This window comes from Coturnix japonica, chromosome 8 (assembly GCF_001577835.2).
Source record: "Coturnix japonica isolate 7356 chromosome 8, Coturnix japonica 2.1, whole genome shotgun sequence".
Lineage (NCBI taxonomy): Eukaryota > Metazoa > Chordata > Aves > Galliformes > Phasianidae > Coturnix > Coturnix japonica.
This window is the reverse complement of record NC_029523.1, coordinates 16,791,805-16,806,115: the sequence shown is the minus strand read 5'-3', so window position 1 is coordinate 16,806,115 and position 14,311 is coordinate 16,791,805. Positions and strand designations below refer to the sequence as shown.

General features: G+C 34.6%; 1 protein-coding gene across 7 annotated transcripts in view; it reads right to left on the bottom strand.

Moving 5' to 3' along the window:
- Positions 1-14,311, bottom strand: part of ZZZ3 (zinc finger ZZ-type containing 3) — a 61,675-nt gene that overhangs the window by 12,078 nt on the left and 35,286 nt on the right. For 4 of the 7 annotated variants that reach the window (XM_015870247.2, XM_015870249.2, XM_015870248.2 and 1 more), the window contains 9 exons: positions 12,182-12,320; positions 10,618-10,765; positions 10,417-10,535; positions 10,062-10,133; positions 9,765-9,866; positions 8,814-8,909; positions 6,164-6,316; positions 2,848-2,982; positions 359-459 (listed from right to left, as the gene is read on the bottom strand). In XM_015870247.2, coding sequence (XP_015725733.1) covers positions 359-459; positions 2,848-2,982; positions 6,164-6,316; positions 8,814-8,909; positions 9,765-9,866; positions 10,062-10,133; positions 10,417-10,535; positions 10,618-10,765; positions 12,182-12,320 — 1,065 coding nt within the window. Of the gene's footprint in view, positions 1-358; positions 460-2,310; positions 2,730-2,847; positions 2,983-6,163; positions 6,317-8,813; positions 8,910-9,764; positions 9,867-10,061; positions 10,134-10,416; positions 10,536-10,617; positions 10,766-12,181; positions 12,321-14,311 lie in introns of those variants that run through there. The other 3 variants (XM_015870250.2, XM_032446108.1, XM_032446107.1) reach the window with 3 other exon arrangements.

Here is a 14,311-nt window from a genome sequence, read left to right as displayed (position 1 = left end):
AAAAGATAACAGTTTAAAAGTTAAATACTTTTGTTATTCTTAACTTTCAGAAACACTGATCACATTTACAGCATCGTACCAAATTTGACACTGAAAAATTATTTCACAAAACACAATTTCCCCCACCAAGTAACAGCACTAAACTGAACCTGACTACTGCATTGTTATTTTTTTTTTAATATTACTTAAGCATGTCCTGGATGCGTATCTCCCACATACATATGCTAAAGATTCTTTCACTTCACTCAACACCAGATATGTATCCTATGCTTGAGTAGATACCCAACATGCACTTCAATTAAGCCATGCATATATTCATGTTGATTACAAATAACAAGTAGAGAAGAATACTACTCACCAGTCAGAACAAGAGTCACAGAAATCCAAAGACATTTCTTGAGGACAGTCTTGGCAGTGCCACCGAACACCCTGAATAGGTTCAATTCCGCAGTTATCACACTGTGAAGCAGATTGAAGAGTACTGAAGAAAACCAACTGTATTCGCGTCAGCCAGTTACAGTATATATCAATATGCCATATATGAAGGCACATATGTAAGTTGATTACTGCTTGCATGCACAGCTGAATTCTTCTCGCAGACCATAATGTGTTCATGGATAAAGAAGTCCTCATACTTGGAGACAGGTCATTCTCCCTGAGGCTGATCAACATTTCTCTCGGCTTTGCTTCCCACTACCTGAATGATCCACACACATTGACATTGTCCTTCTGCTCGACAAAAGCGCACCCAGTCCTGCCTGTAGTCACTGCTTATCCTCATACAGCTGAAAGATGTTTCTGTAGCTGCAGTCCAACCACATGAAATACCTTAACACAGATCCACTTTCCAGGACAGAAGAAAGCAGCGGTGGTTGAAAAGCAAGTGGGACAACAGGTTCAGATAAAGGAAGACAAACCTGAACCTTAAGCCGAATGAGAAAGTAAGAACTATTTCCCCTCAGAGGAATCACCCACATTAAGAGCAGGTAAATGGAACAAGAGAAGAAAAATTAGAACTGAAGCAAGAAATGCAAAGAGATTTGATAAAAAATGATAAAATTTAGGAAACAGAACTTTTCAAAATCTAAACCAGGAAGAGTGCTGCAGGGACAGGACAGAAAAGGAAAGAAAAATGTGGAAACAAGCTTGTGTCCATATAGCTTATTCTCCTTCCTTCAGGACATGAAGAGCTCTGAGAGAGCTTTGGGCACCACCTGTGAAACTCACTTGCACAGTAATTTGCCCCTGAGCACAAACCATCGACTCAGGGTTCTGAACACCTTACTAAGAAACTTTGTCACAGCTGTATCCCACACCTTCACAAAGACATCTTTCACAGTGTGAGGGCTAATAAGGAAGAAGTTGTAAGCATAGTTAGGGCTTTTCTCAGAAAATACAGAATTCAATATAATACTCTATTATAATAAAAAATAAAAAATCCAGTTTCAGTTGTCCCAAGTTCAGAGCCAAAAAAATGGAAACCCTTAGCCCTTCTGTGCTCCAATATCTTGCCCATCCGTGAATCAGAAATAATACCATACCTCTCATTTTATTTAAAAAAAAATACTATTTGCAAAGTATTTTGATATTAAAGCAACAAAAGCCATAATAATCACATGTGATTCAATAATTCAATATTCAAAGTAGAAATCAAATAATGTGTTCTAAATGAAGTTGAAGGCCATGCAGAGCTAAGTGTTCTGAAGAGATGTTTACTAGGTGACTATTGTCCAGCCTGTACACTAAGCAAGGCAGCACTCCTGAGGGAAAACTGCATATAATGATGTAATTTCATAGACTATACTGCATAATAAAATCAAACTGGAGTTGCAAAGAAACTTTCAAACTTTTAATGCTTGACAGTATATAATGCCAATTTACTTTTCAGTATTATTTCATATAAAACATAATGCAGAAGAAAGGACTTAGTTTGTTGCTTAGAAGGCTGCTCTACCTGACCAAAGTTTTAATGTATCTTTTGGAACAAAAACAGTAACTGAAGGAGAGAGCGGAGAGAGGAGGAAGCCTTGGCAACCTAACAACACCATTAAGTCTGTCGGTGTCAACTAATGAGGCTACCTCAATATTCCAGTTGTTTTGAACTGAACTTTAAACTGTAAATTTTTGCATTCTTATATAGATGGTTAGCAGAAAATAAATGTAGCTGGCCTAATGCTTTTAATAAGATGAAGAAGCTGTTCCAACATAGCAAACAGTCACAACAAAAACCCTGCAAACCAGAAAAGCTTATCTAGAGAATGTCTTTTCTTTCATATGGTGCATGACATGGCTGACACTGGGACAACACAGTATTTTAACAGTGAGTTTATTTTTTTAATTTCACATAAACATTATCTTACAAAACTGTTTCAACTTCTGCAAGCATTACTTGACAGGAATAAGAAGCTGCTACCTTTTCTCTGTAGTGAAAACCAATTAAAACAGTCACACTCACACTGTCCTTTCCTTGGCCTGAGGTGAAGGAAAAAGATCTCCAAAAATCGGAGAATTATTTTCAGGGAATCACTGGCAAGACAGAGTGCAATGCCAAAATAGAATTCTGTAGTGATATAACCTATCTGTAGAGTTGAATTTTCATTCTATAAATGAGGAAAAGTTAGCATGCTTATTAATTTTCATACAGCATTCTACATATTCTGTGAAACCTGAGGAATTGGAAGGAGTGAATTACCTGGGTTGTTCTGATTAAAGATGAGGAAAAGCAGACACTGTGAACAAGAATCATAAAACCACAGTTGGCGAACTAAACAAAGCCTTTTTAGGAAATTCCAACCACGTTATCTTTGAAAACTTCTTCACTCGGCAGAGTGCAGAGCATCAGCTTACCTTGAATCCCACATGCTGCACAAATCCACTCTCTGCATGCATCTGCTGTAGTTTCTGTCTCTTCAATTTTTTAAACTCTAACAGTTCTTTGTATTCAGGTAACTCACGATATGTTATTGGAATACTCTCTTCATCCTGTTCATGGTTAAAAAAGAGAAATACTATTTACTTTAGGAATGTAACTAGAGAGATATATTTCACAAAGCACTAAGTATAACTATCTTCTGAGAAAAAGCTGGCAATGTATTCTGAGAGAAACTGGGAAATTATACTTAAAAACAGAGCAAATAAGTACAAACAACTAACTTACATTTTATTTTCTGCAATTAATAATTATTTGCATTATACCAAAATGTTACCATGCAAACAAGTTTCTTCTGGTGAACAGATTTGCTGTAGGGTAAAGAAGACAGCAGTGCCTAACTGTAAGATCTATATTTATATTGTTAAATCCTACATTTATATTTTTAAAAGACCCATATATCAAGACAGTACCAAGCTTTAGTGATATGTACTTTTCAATCAATAAAGCCAATCTTAACAGTATTAGATTCTCACCTTTACCTGTAAGAATAAAAAGTGTTGAGAAATATCATTCCATGATGATAAGAGCAGAATTTTTCAAGTTATTTCATCTTGTGACCACTCCTAATTTCCTTAACCTCATGCTGCCTTTTAACAGCTTGAGAAAATGGATTTTTATTTTCCTAAATTACAAAACCAATTTATATCCCATAAAACTTTGACAAAGACTTATAACACAAAATTCTCTTTTTAAATAAAAAACAATTTCTGATTTTTCTCATCCAATTTTCTTAGCAAAGATTGAAGACCTGTTTGCTATGAGAAGACAGAAATTCTCAATCTAATTCAGACGTCTACTTCAAGATGGCTATTTAATTGCAGCAGCTGTACTTGGTAGATGTCAGATATCTTCAAAGATGCACAGTCCATATGTATGGGCTATAACTAGTAGGCTCGTTCAGTTACAACAAAGAACTACAAGTAATAGTTCTCTGAATGTAGCCTACACACATTATTTCAATTCCCTTTTAAAAATCTATGAAGCTTGAAATCTCTGCATTATTTAATGAAAAAGGCATGCTCTTAGTGTTAAGTATTTTTCTAAGGGTCATATCAAATATTTAATTGTAATTCTTAAAATATTTAAAGTCTAGACTGCAAATGCCCTGAAAAAAACCTCAACAAGGTTAAATGACACAATTACATTTTGTTGTGATAAACTCCACTTTTTCCCCATAAAATAATAATAATAATAATAATAATAATAATAATAATAATAATAATAATAATAATAATAATAATAATAATAATAACGACCTTTTATGCAAATATAAGTTTCACTAAGAAATAATGCCTGGAATAATATAATCACATATTGAATAAAATACAACAACTCCTTGTGTGGACACTTGATTCTGGATTAGTACATTGTATTCTAGAATAATTAGACCATTCACACGATGAAGTAATTTTAACTGAAAGTTAAACTCTATCTTTTGATAACAGAGGGTCTTCACTGGAGAATAATTAATTCACACTATAAGGGTGTTTGAGGAATGGTTATGTCAATCAGCTGGTAACGTCCAGACAAAATCTTTTGTTTTTACAAGAAAACATCACCTGGTACTTCTGTTGTGAAGAACTCAGAGAAAACTTTCCCTATAATTTTCTAGCTAGACCAAATATCTTCTTGACCACGCCAATGCACTGCATTTTTCCCTGAGAAACCAGCTGTCACTAAGAGACCTGATTTGTTGGACTCAGTGATCCCTGAGGGTTCCTTCCAACTCAGATATTCCAGGATTATGATTTTTTAAGATTAAAGCAGACTCCAGTATATTTGATTCTTTGATTATAGCTCATTATCTCTTTTTCCTTCTAAATTGCTTCTATTTTGCATTGATAATGGGGATCCTTCTGATAACTGAGCTCACCTGTGTCTTTCTACATTACTGCAAGCCAGAAATATATCCATCTGGAAATGCTGCACTAGTGAAGAAAGAAAAGATTAAGCCAAATCTGAGGGGAAGCGAAAAAGAAAGAAAAAAAGAAACCAGGGAGAGGGGAGCAAACATCCACCATTATCACTGCAAGAAAGTAAAACAGCAATTTCTATCAAAACAATTAAAATAAATTGTAGTTGGTCCCTATTTACTAGAGTTAGGATACCACAGGAAAGAAAACAAAATGTTTTAGGAAAATATTAGGAACAGAGAGAATAACTATTTAAAAAAATAATACCGGAGAAAAGAATGTTTGAACAAAACCAGTTCAAGTGAGATTAATAATAGTAATAAAAAAATAGCAATCTGCAGCTCTTCTAATCTGCATTTTTCTTCCCATGCCTTCTAAAGGTACGTATTGGAATTTAAAAATACTGAAAATGCCTGCAGACAAACAAAAAGACCATCACAGAGAGAAGGCAGAATATGAGCGAAGGTGCAATTTAAGACTGACTAATAGACAAGGAAATTTAAGAATTTAAGGAAGACTGCAGTGCACGTAAGAAAAGAAGTCAGCGAAGTAAAAGAATGGACTTTTCTGGGTGGCCTCAATACTTCTATTACTCAACAGGTTTTTCACACACAAGATGTCACTAGGCTCACAAAAAAGTCACAAGCCATGTCCTTTGGTCTAAGCACAGTAAAGTCACAGTGATTCACACCAGCTGTGAGCCTTGCTGAACATCTTAGTAGAAGGATACAGTACTACTGTATGGATGTAAAATCACCAGAATTTAGATGTGCCTTACTGCATATGACAAATTAGTAAACTAGAACACCACATGATGTAATGACACTCTGGGATAGGATATCTACTGGAGTTTGCTGCTTGAGGACTCAAGTCTGTTAGTTCATGCTTTGAAGCAGATTGAAAAAAAAATCCATAATTAATTCTGCCAGTGAAAGAAGGCAAAAAGCAACAATGCCAACAGAATTCAAATTTTACCAGGACTGTATGCAATACAACACAGCTTTAACTAGAATCACATCTATACAGTTTATGTGATTTTAAGACTGTCTATCAGATGACTTTTTGAAACTATATAACTAAATCATTTTAGAAGCTGTTTCACCACAGAACTCTATATTACTTCCTTTTCTTCCTTTCTGATTTGGTCTGAATTATCTGCAATTGCGGACCCTTATAGCAATCAATCAATAGTCATCAATCTGACTATAATACTTACATGATATTCATTTTCTGACAGATGCTTAATCCTCATACTATTCATTTGAAAAGTTTAGATGAAAGTAAAGAATATATTCTCTGACTGATTTAAATGACATACCGATACTTCCTCTTCTGCTGCAATATCCATATGGCTGTGAAAACTGGATCTGTCATCATCTTCATCCATATAAACCGGAGGTTCATGAGATGTCATAAAAGTTGAAGGTTTGAAAAGATGTTTATTTAAAGGGTGCTGCCGTCTACTTGATGACTACAGTGGAGAAATGATATATTTTACAAGGCATTACTTGATTATCATTTAAGCAATCCTTATCAAATACAACCTTGATAAAAAGTCCTTCCTGCACTGAACAACAGTGCATCATCTTTCCCATTAGATTTACTTATATCTCTGTATCAGAGCTTTGTATAGCCTCATATTGTGGAGTTTTTTTTCCCAACAGGAAGTGAAAGAGACAAACAGTGGAATGCTGCTCTGGTAAAAACCTATCAAGAAAGTGCTCTCATCATAAAAACCCAGACACCTAAACAAATGAGATAATAGGAAAACAGAAAATTGCCATGATTATAAAGACTGAGAACCAAAGTACAAAGATATTAATGACTTCCAAATCTCTGTGGACATCACCAGTGTGGGACTAAACAACAAAATCTTTTGCACACATCCGCATGCTTGACACAGCATCAAATTCTTAGATTTTCTAAGAACCGAATTAATATAAGTCTAGACAAATTTTGTTCAGATTTCTTTTCTAGTCTAGGGAGAGAAAAAGCTATTGCTAAAAGCAGTTCGTTGCGCTACAAAAGACACTTCTACAAGTTAGGAATAAATGCTCTCTGAAGGTTCTTTTTCATTGGCACTGACTGGAAAAGGAACCCAAGAAATGTCAGAAGAGATAAATTACTCCATTAGTGTGCATCTGAAACCTTTCAACTGTAATGCTGTCTGAAGGTGTAGAATGTACAGCAATTTCAAAGTAGATTACTTAAAAGCACTTAGCCCTTATTACATATTCCCCATGGAGGAATATTTAATACCAAATAGAAGAATATTCGGTGAATGAATCTGACTCAACTTTTTACTTAGCTCCTGTCCAGACTACCTTTTAGGAATCTTGAATATATTCCATAAGTTAAAGAAAACAGTGTGAATCAAAAACTCTAAGCATGAAAAGCTTTGTGTTGTTGTTGATTTTTGTTATTATAGAAAAGAGGACTGTCTTGCTCTCTGTCTAGGATTCTGTCATATAGATAAAGCATAATAAGTAACATAAATACTACTTTCTCGTTTACCAAGAATCTGTATCCCAGAGGTTCCTAAAACCAGTTGCAAATCCATACCACTGTAACAAAACTATTTACTTGAAGAGGGATTCAACATATAACATTACTTTAATACTATGTATAGATTAAAAAGGCAAAAAAACTATACTGGATGAAACGTAGCTGAGCAAAAATAAATGCCAAAGGAACCAAGTCTGGCCCTATTTACTTGTAAGGAAAGATATGAAGTAATAATGGTTGGAAACTGGTACCTCATTTATGCAGGAGTATTAGAATGCACAGAATAAAATCAAACACTTTAAGACTGTTGTTGAATCACTTGTGCTGATTTTTTCCACCTGCCTTAAGATCACTGACTTACTATGTTCTGCTTCCTTTCTGGTTTCCTTTAAGATATGCACCAGAACAATCCCGTTTGTAAAAGTTAGGCTGTATTTCAGTTTGAGCTGACACAATGATTTAAATATTCTACTAATATAAGGAAAACAGACCTGCATACAAAGAATCACAGAATCATTAAGGATGGAAAAGACCTCTAAAATAATCATGTCAAACCACCAATACTGTCCATTACACTGTGTCCCTCTGTGCCACATCATCATTTATCTGAAGAGACATTATGTCATATAATTAAGTTCAACAAGATGTTCAAGAATGAAATAGGATTCTCACCTCCCCAGTAACCATTTCAAAACAGCAAGTTAGGTGATCCCCATGGAGAAACAGAAGTACCTCCTTGTGTGGAAAAATCTCTTTTGACACCAGTATTTACATTAAATATAACAAGGTTTTTCAGTCCCTCAGAAAGGTGTACTTTAAGAATCAGCATCCAATACTTACTGGTAGTAAAGCAGATACTGCCATTTATAGTGTATGTATATAGTCAGAATCAAAATAAACATGACCACAGCATAAGCACAATCTAGGCTTTCAATACCCCTTGCACTTCCTTTCTGACATAATATCTTCTTTTCTACCGGGAATAACTACAGTCTAATACAATCTGTACTGTAAGTAGACAGCTGTTAGCAGACTAAGAAATCAAATCCCCCACATATGCTTTTTGTTACATTTTTTCAAGTATTTGTCTCCTTATTTTCTTCCTGTACAGCTCTCACCATCCTTTTCTAGACCAATTTCAGTACAAATGAGGAAAAAAATACACCCAAGACCAATCTTTCAGCCCCATTAGCTCTGCCTGCAATCTAAATGCAGTGTTCTCTTTTCTGACACTTCATCTCCCGAAGATTATTCAATTAACAGATGTTGATGTGAAATTAGAATAACACCCAATTCATTCTACATTGCTTATGTCAAAATAATAGATTAAGAAATACACTGGTGGAGCCAGCGAGTAAGAAAGTTGTAATCAAGACTAAACAAATCCATTGAAATATTAATGATTACATTTCAATTTGCATGCAAATGTAAAAAATGGAATTTCTGCTATAATATTGTCTCACCTTTTTTGAGTATAAATATAAATTTGGAGTTCTTCCTGGAACTGGAATACCAGCTTTAGTCAGTTTAATAAAATATTTTTGCACTCTACTGGCGACCTAGAAAAAAACCCAACATGCAACAATTGAATGTCAAATGAAATATGACAGGCTTTCACATCAAATTTTTGCCAGTATCATTACACTGGCTCAATATAAAGACTCTAAACTATCACTTCCAACACTTAACAACTACTCTATCAGTTATGTATCCTGTAATGCTAAATTTGTCGTACTTCCAGATGCTCTGAAGTCTGTCATAGAAAAAAAAATCATCCTGTTCAAAAATACACAGGAAATCTATCAAAAACAGTGATAAAGAACTTGAGCAGCTTCTTACCTGCTGAAGTTAAACTTTTTCTGTCTTAACAGTGAACAGTAACACATATATTATACATTGGTACCATACAGAAAGTACTTCCACATTTTATTTATGAAATGAGCTTCATACATTTTAATTTTCCACTATGGAAAAAACATACATATAAATACAGGTATTGCTAGAAATTAAGTAATCTTTTATACTGAAGAAATACTAAGTATTCCTTTATGTGAAAGTATGCTAGCTAAATAGAAGAAATAAAATACTGTAAAAAAAAAAAAAAAAAGACATCAGTGTTTTTTCTCCCAGTCAAACAGGAGAAATTACGCTGTTTTACCGAAAAAGCTCCTAGAAGTCAGATACAGAAACACTCAGCGTCTCCACTTTTGGCTTCCTTTGTGGATGTGGACATCAACATAGAACTAATTCTTTGATCTACAAGTATTAAAATGTCTGCCAATTATTAAGGTGAGAAATAAATGATTCAAAAGGTGAGAATAAATCCAGATACAAATTCTTATCATGCTTTCTAAAAAGCAGTAAAAAATATTATCAGTGAGAGGAATTACTTCTCAAAGTGTTTTACTTGTTACCTGCTTAGCTGTTCTATTTCCCAGTTCATCAGCTATCTTTTGCCACCTTCGGGACTCTACTTCCTCTGGTGGATACTTCAGAAGCAACTGCTCGAGTTTTTTCTAAATCAAACAAAAATCAAGAGTTAAAAAATAAAAATAAAATGATTTTAATATAGGCATGAGTTGTCAAAGTATGAGTATCTACATATATGTGACTTTAACTTTTAATTAATTAAATATTATTACACAGTTTGTTTTTATTATTATCATGTATGTTATCACTGCTATAAAATAAATAGAAATGTTTCCCATTACCTGTTCCTCTACAGTCCACAGTTGGTTAAAAGTTTCAGGTTTGGTCTCATCGCAGAGTCGCCCTCTTATCATCTGTTCAAACAGAGTACATAAAATGGAAAAGGTGTTTAAAAAACATATGGCTAGAATACTCTGATCCTCTTCCTACCTAAGTAAAACCAAACACAGACTAAATAAATGCAGGGAAATTTGAAATAAGGTTTGCCTAAATAAAAAAGGAAAGTTAACAGATTTCAATACATGCATCAATTTCATGAGCAACTGAAGCATCTGAGGTATAAGTTTGAAATATCCACATGCTCACAGTAGTTTAAAAAGTTACTATTTTATAAAAATTTCCTTTTGTGATAACTACCTGTGGACGACTGCTTGTAGAACCTTCTGGACCATCACTTAAAGGCAAGACAGAGTATGAAACTGACTCTCCATCCTTCTTGGGATCCAAAGGACTTTTTGGTCTTGCAGGTATACCTACTGGGCATAACAGAGGAAAGGATTTATTAAATCTCCATACCCATCTCTTGCTTTTTGTAACGTAAGATTTTTCTCCTTTTACCTTTGTCAAAAATCAGCTTTGCTCTTCTACTGTTACGTTTTCGGTTTTTGAATTCTCTCTCAAAGTTTCCAAGGCTAGTGGTGTATTGGTCCCAGGCGATCTCAGGGAGTTGAACAACTCTCTGAGGATATGGAAGACCCATATCAACCTGAAAAAAGAAAGTAAACATTGAAAAGCAATATTTAATGTATTTGTTATATATCCAAACAAATAGCTACAAATCCTAAAAAGTCATGAAAACCTGATGCTGCCTTTTAGCTAACAGCAAAATTGAAAACCAGTATTTTTGAAGTGCCATGCAGCACACAGTTTTTTAAGGAGAAGGAGGTATCTTTCAAGAGTAATACACAACAGTGCATATAAAATATGCAGCGGCACGGACAATGATGGCTTATTAAGCATAAGACTTGAAAATGTGAGTTTCGCAGTTGAAATAAGGTGCTCCTGACTTCAATTTCTCATTGCTGTCTATCCGACTATTGTTCAGATGTACTGTTTGCCTAGGATCTGTACCTTTCTGAAAATTAAGAAAACACAAGAAACCACACGACTTCAAGTTTTATCATCTGAGAAACCTAAACACATCCATCAAGGAATTCAACATATGTTTTACACTGATTTTACTGTCTTCTATATAGAACAGTTGCAAGTGTCACCAATTTATTTGAAGGTAAGGCTTAAGAGTATCTATCGTTCCTTGGGTTCAGACACTCATATGCATCAGATACTTTCAGCTAGTATTACTATTTCCTACATGATACAACCATTATCAAATGCAACCTACTAAATCTTGCATTCTATAAACTCATCTCTAAATGTAATGGATAACAACTACTGAAACCAATGGGCTTAGAGCAGACCTCTCTAAATCTTTGTCTCTACAAACTTAGGGTAAGGGCATAATAAAGCATCTATTTCATTTTCCTCTGAAATACAGAATGTTGGTGCCAGACTAGAAGGTGAGGCATGTTTGTCACTGGCAGATGTAGGAGTGAAAAAATATTCAACCTTTAAACCCTTTCTAACATCTCTGTCAGTGTTTTTGGTTGTTGGCTTTTTTCACTTGGAAAGCCGACCCTTATCAAAATTCATTCTCCTCTCTCAGACAACATTTTAGTTATGTTATCCAGCACTCTTCTAGACATGTTTTCTATCATTCATTTTGGTTTTATGAACTGTATTTCCTGCTTTTTAAAAATTACCCTCAAACTCACTCATAGAACAAGACTGAATTTCTCCTATCAGAAAAGTCCTAAATTCTTGATCTGAAGTGTTATGTCTTGTAGATTCCAGATTGCCTTAAAATACTCATATTACAATTAGAAATTTTAAAATTACATTTCTAACAAGAAAAAAATGAAAGAAAATACATCTAATTCAATATCTGAAGCTCTCTCTCAGAGATTTAATAAGTAAACAACGGGCCATTTTTTGCTCAGCAGAGAAAGGGCTTTAAACTCCTAATGCTTATGCAAATATATAAAGAATTCCAATTTCTACAGATGATGAATCACTAGTTATAAAAAAAATCTGAGTAAGACTTAAGAAATGCCCATTGAAATACCTTCTTCTGGAGTCTTTCCACAAATCCAATAGGATCTTTCAGTGCTTCTCTCTGGTGTCTGCCTAAACTTTCAAGGTCTTGAACTGCTTGAGTACGTTGAGCCTCGAGTACAGCAATCGTCTGTAACAGTCTCTGATAACTACAGAGACAAAGGAAAACATCTCACTAAATTTGTCTTTAAGAGTGAACCCCCAAGTCTAAACACTACCTTATATGAAACAGATGATAGGCATTTTTACTGAATTATATAAATAACTGCATCAAAACTATTTTAAGTAGATGAATTTATATAAACCAGTAAAAAAACAACAACAACAAACCACAATACTACTATTACTACTAATACATTGAGTTTTCTTAAACCCAAATCCTATACTAGCTAAAACAGTGCTACCAGGGACACGTTTCTCATATTCTCAACAGTTGTGCTCTATATCCTTTACTTACAAGGGAAAAAAAAATAAAAACAAACAGAATGATGCAATTTCACTCACTCCAAAATAAACTACAAATGATTCTACTGCAAAAATTCAACATTGCACTCAACCACCTACAGGATGTATAAAAGTGACTCTTAAAAACTCTGCAGCTACACATTTCAGAGAAACTTCATTTCAGAGAACAGAACAACCATTGGCAAATGTGACAACAGATCGCAGAAATCAATTTACAAAACAAATACACACAGGAGAGATTTCTCTAAGAATACAGAAGTTAATTGAAATGTCAGTGTTCCCTCAAATACACCATGCTTGACCCTCATGCAAATCTATCTAACAGAGATGCTAAACAGTCACTTGTAGGACTCTCACATCTGCACCTGGTTAATGGAGGCTGCCCAGACTGCCTTTTTTAAAGCTAACTTGAGACTAGGAAATCACACCATACAATAACACAGCCTTACAATAAATTAGCAATTGCTCTTATTAGCTTTATAGGTATGGTTGTCCACTTCAGATCACAAACCACGCAACTACCTGTGGCCCCTGTTGTTACAAATTACTACAAACCAACACTTTCAGGAAAATGCTTTCTGACATTTAGTATTACAATTGTATTTTAGTTCAATGCAAGACACAGCCTACTGCGTACTAAAATCAGCTAAGATCTATTTACTACTAAACAATTCCAGTAAAATTTTCCTTCTGTTCCCTCATTGATAAAGTAAAAGAATCTTAAAGCAATCATTTCTACGCATGCTATAAAAAGGATCCAGAGGTTAAGAGCTAATACAAGATTTCCAATCCACCATACTGGTAGTTGGGTAGGACTTTAAGTGGAGGGAAGTAAACAGCTTTGAGGCAAAATACAGGCTTCACACCATCAGGAGTTTCAGTTTCTACCTAGACACTGCATCACCCCAGAGAAGGTAATGTTTTTTCCACTTCAGTGTAATAGCTGAAAACACAAACTACAGCCGTACGTTTTTCAGCTTGAAACTAAAGTGCTGAGTATATTCAAAAACAGCATGACACCGATCTCTTATGGATTTCTTATTTAAGTTAGCCCTCACACATTCAGGTTACATTTAATCGACACGTGAAATGTTCATTTAGTAGCTAGTGAGGTTATTCTTGAACACACGAAATGATTTAAGAAATAAATTTTGTGATGGTATACATCAAGATTGGCCTGAGACAATACTGCAGTTCAAGCTGTTATGGGCTCACAGGGATAATCACAAAACCTCCATTGAAGTTTTTACCAATAACTTCTGATTACTGCTTATCTTTGTGCTGGGCAACCTCTGTCCACACTCAGGTGTAATGACAGCACTTCTCATGTATAAGATTGCCCTGTATGCACCAGAGAGGTGAAACAAAAGCAGGCTAATAAAAATACTCAGGGAGATGAAGGACAACAAAAAGCCTTTTCTCTGCTACCAAGTAATGCAACTTCTGCTAAACCCTTTGGAGTTAACTCCAGACATAGCAATGGAGACTCACAAAAACTTGCATTTAAAATGCTGTTAGAATGGCTCAAGAAAAGAAAGGCAGATATTTAATTACCTTATTTATTCAAATTGTATTTGATTGCTTTCCAAATGGAATGGAAGGAAAGTAATCATTATATTCAGCACAGTTACAGATATATACAAGGCAAAAGGCAATCAAATACATTTTACAAGTG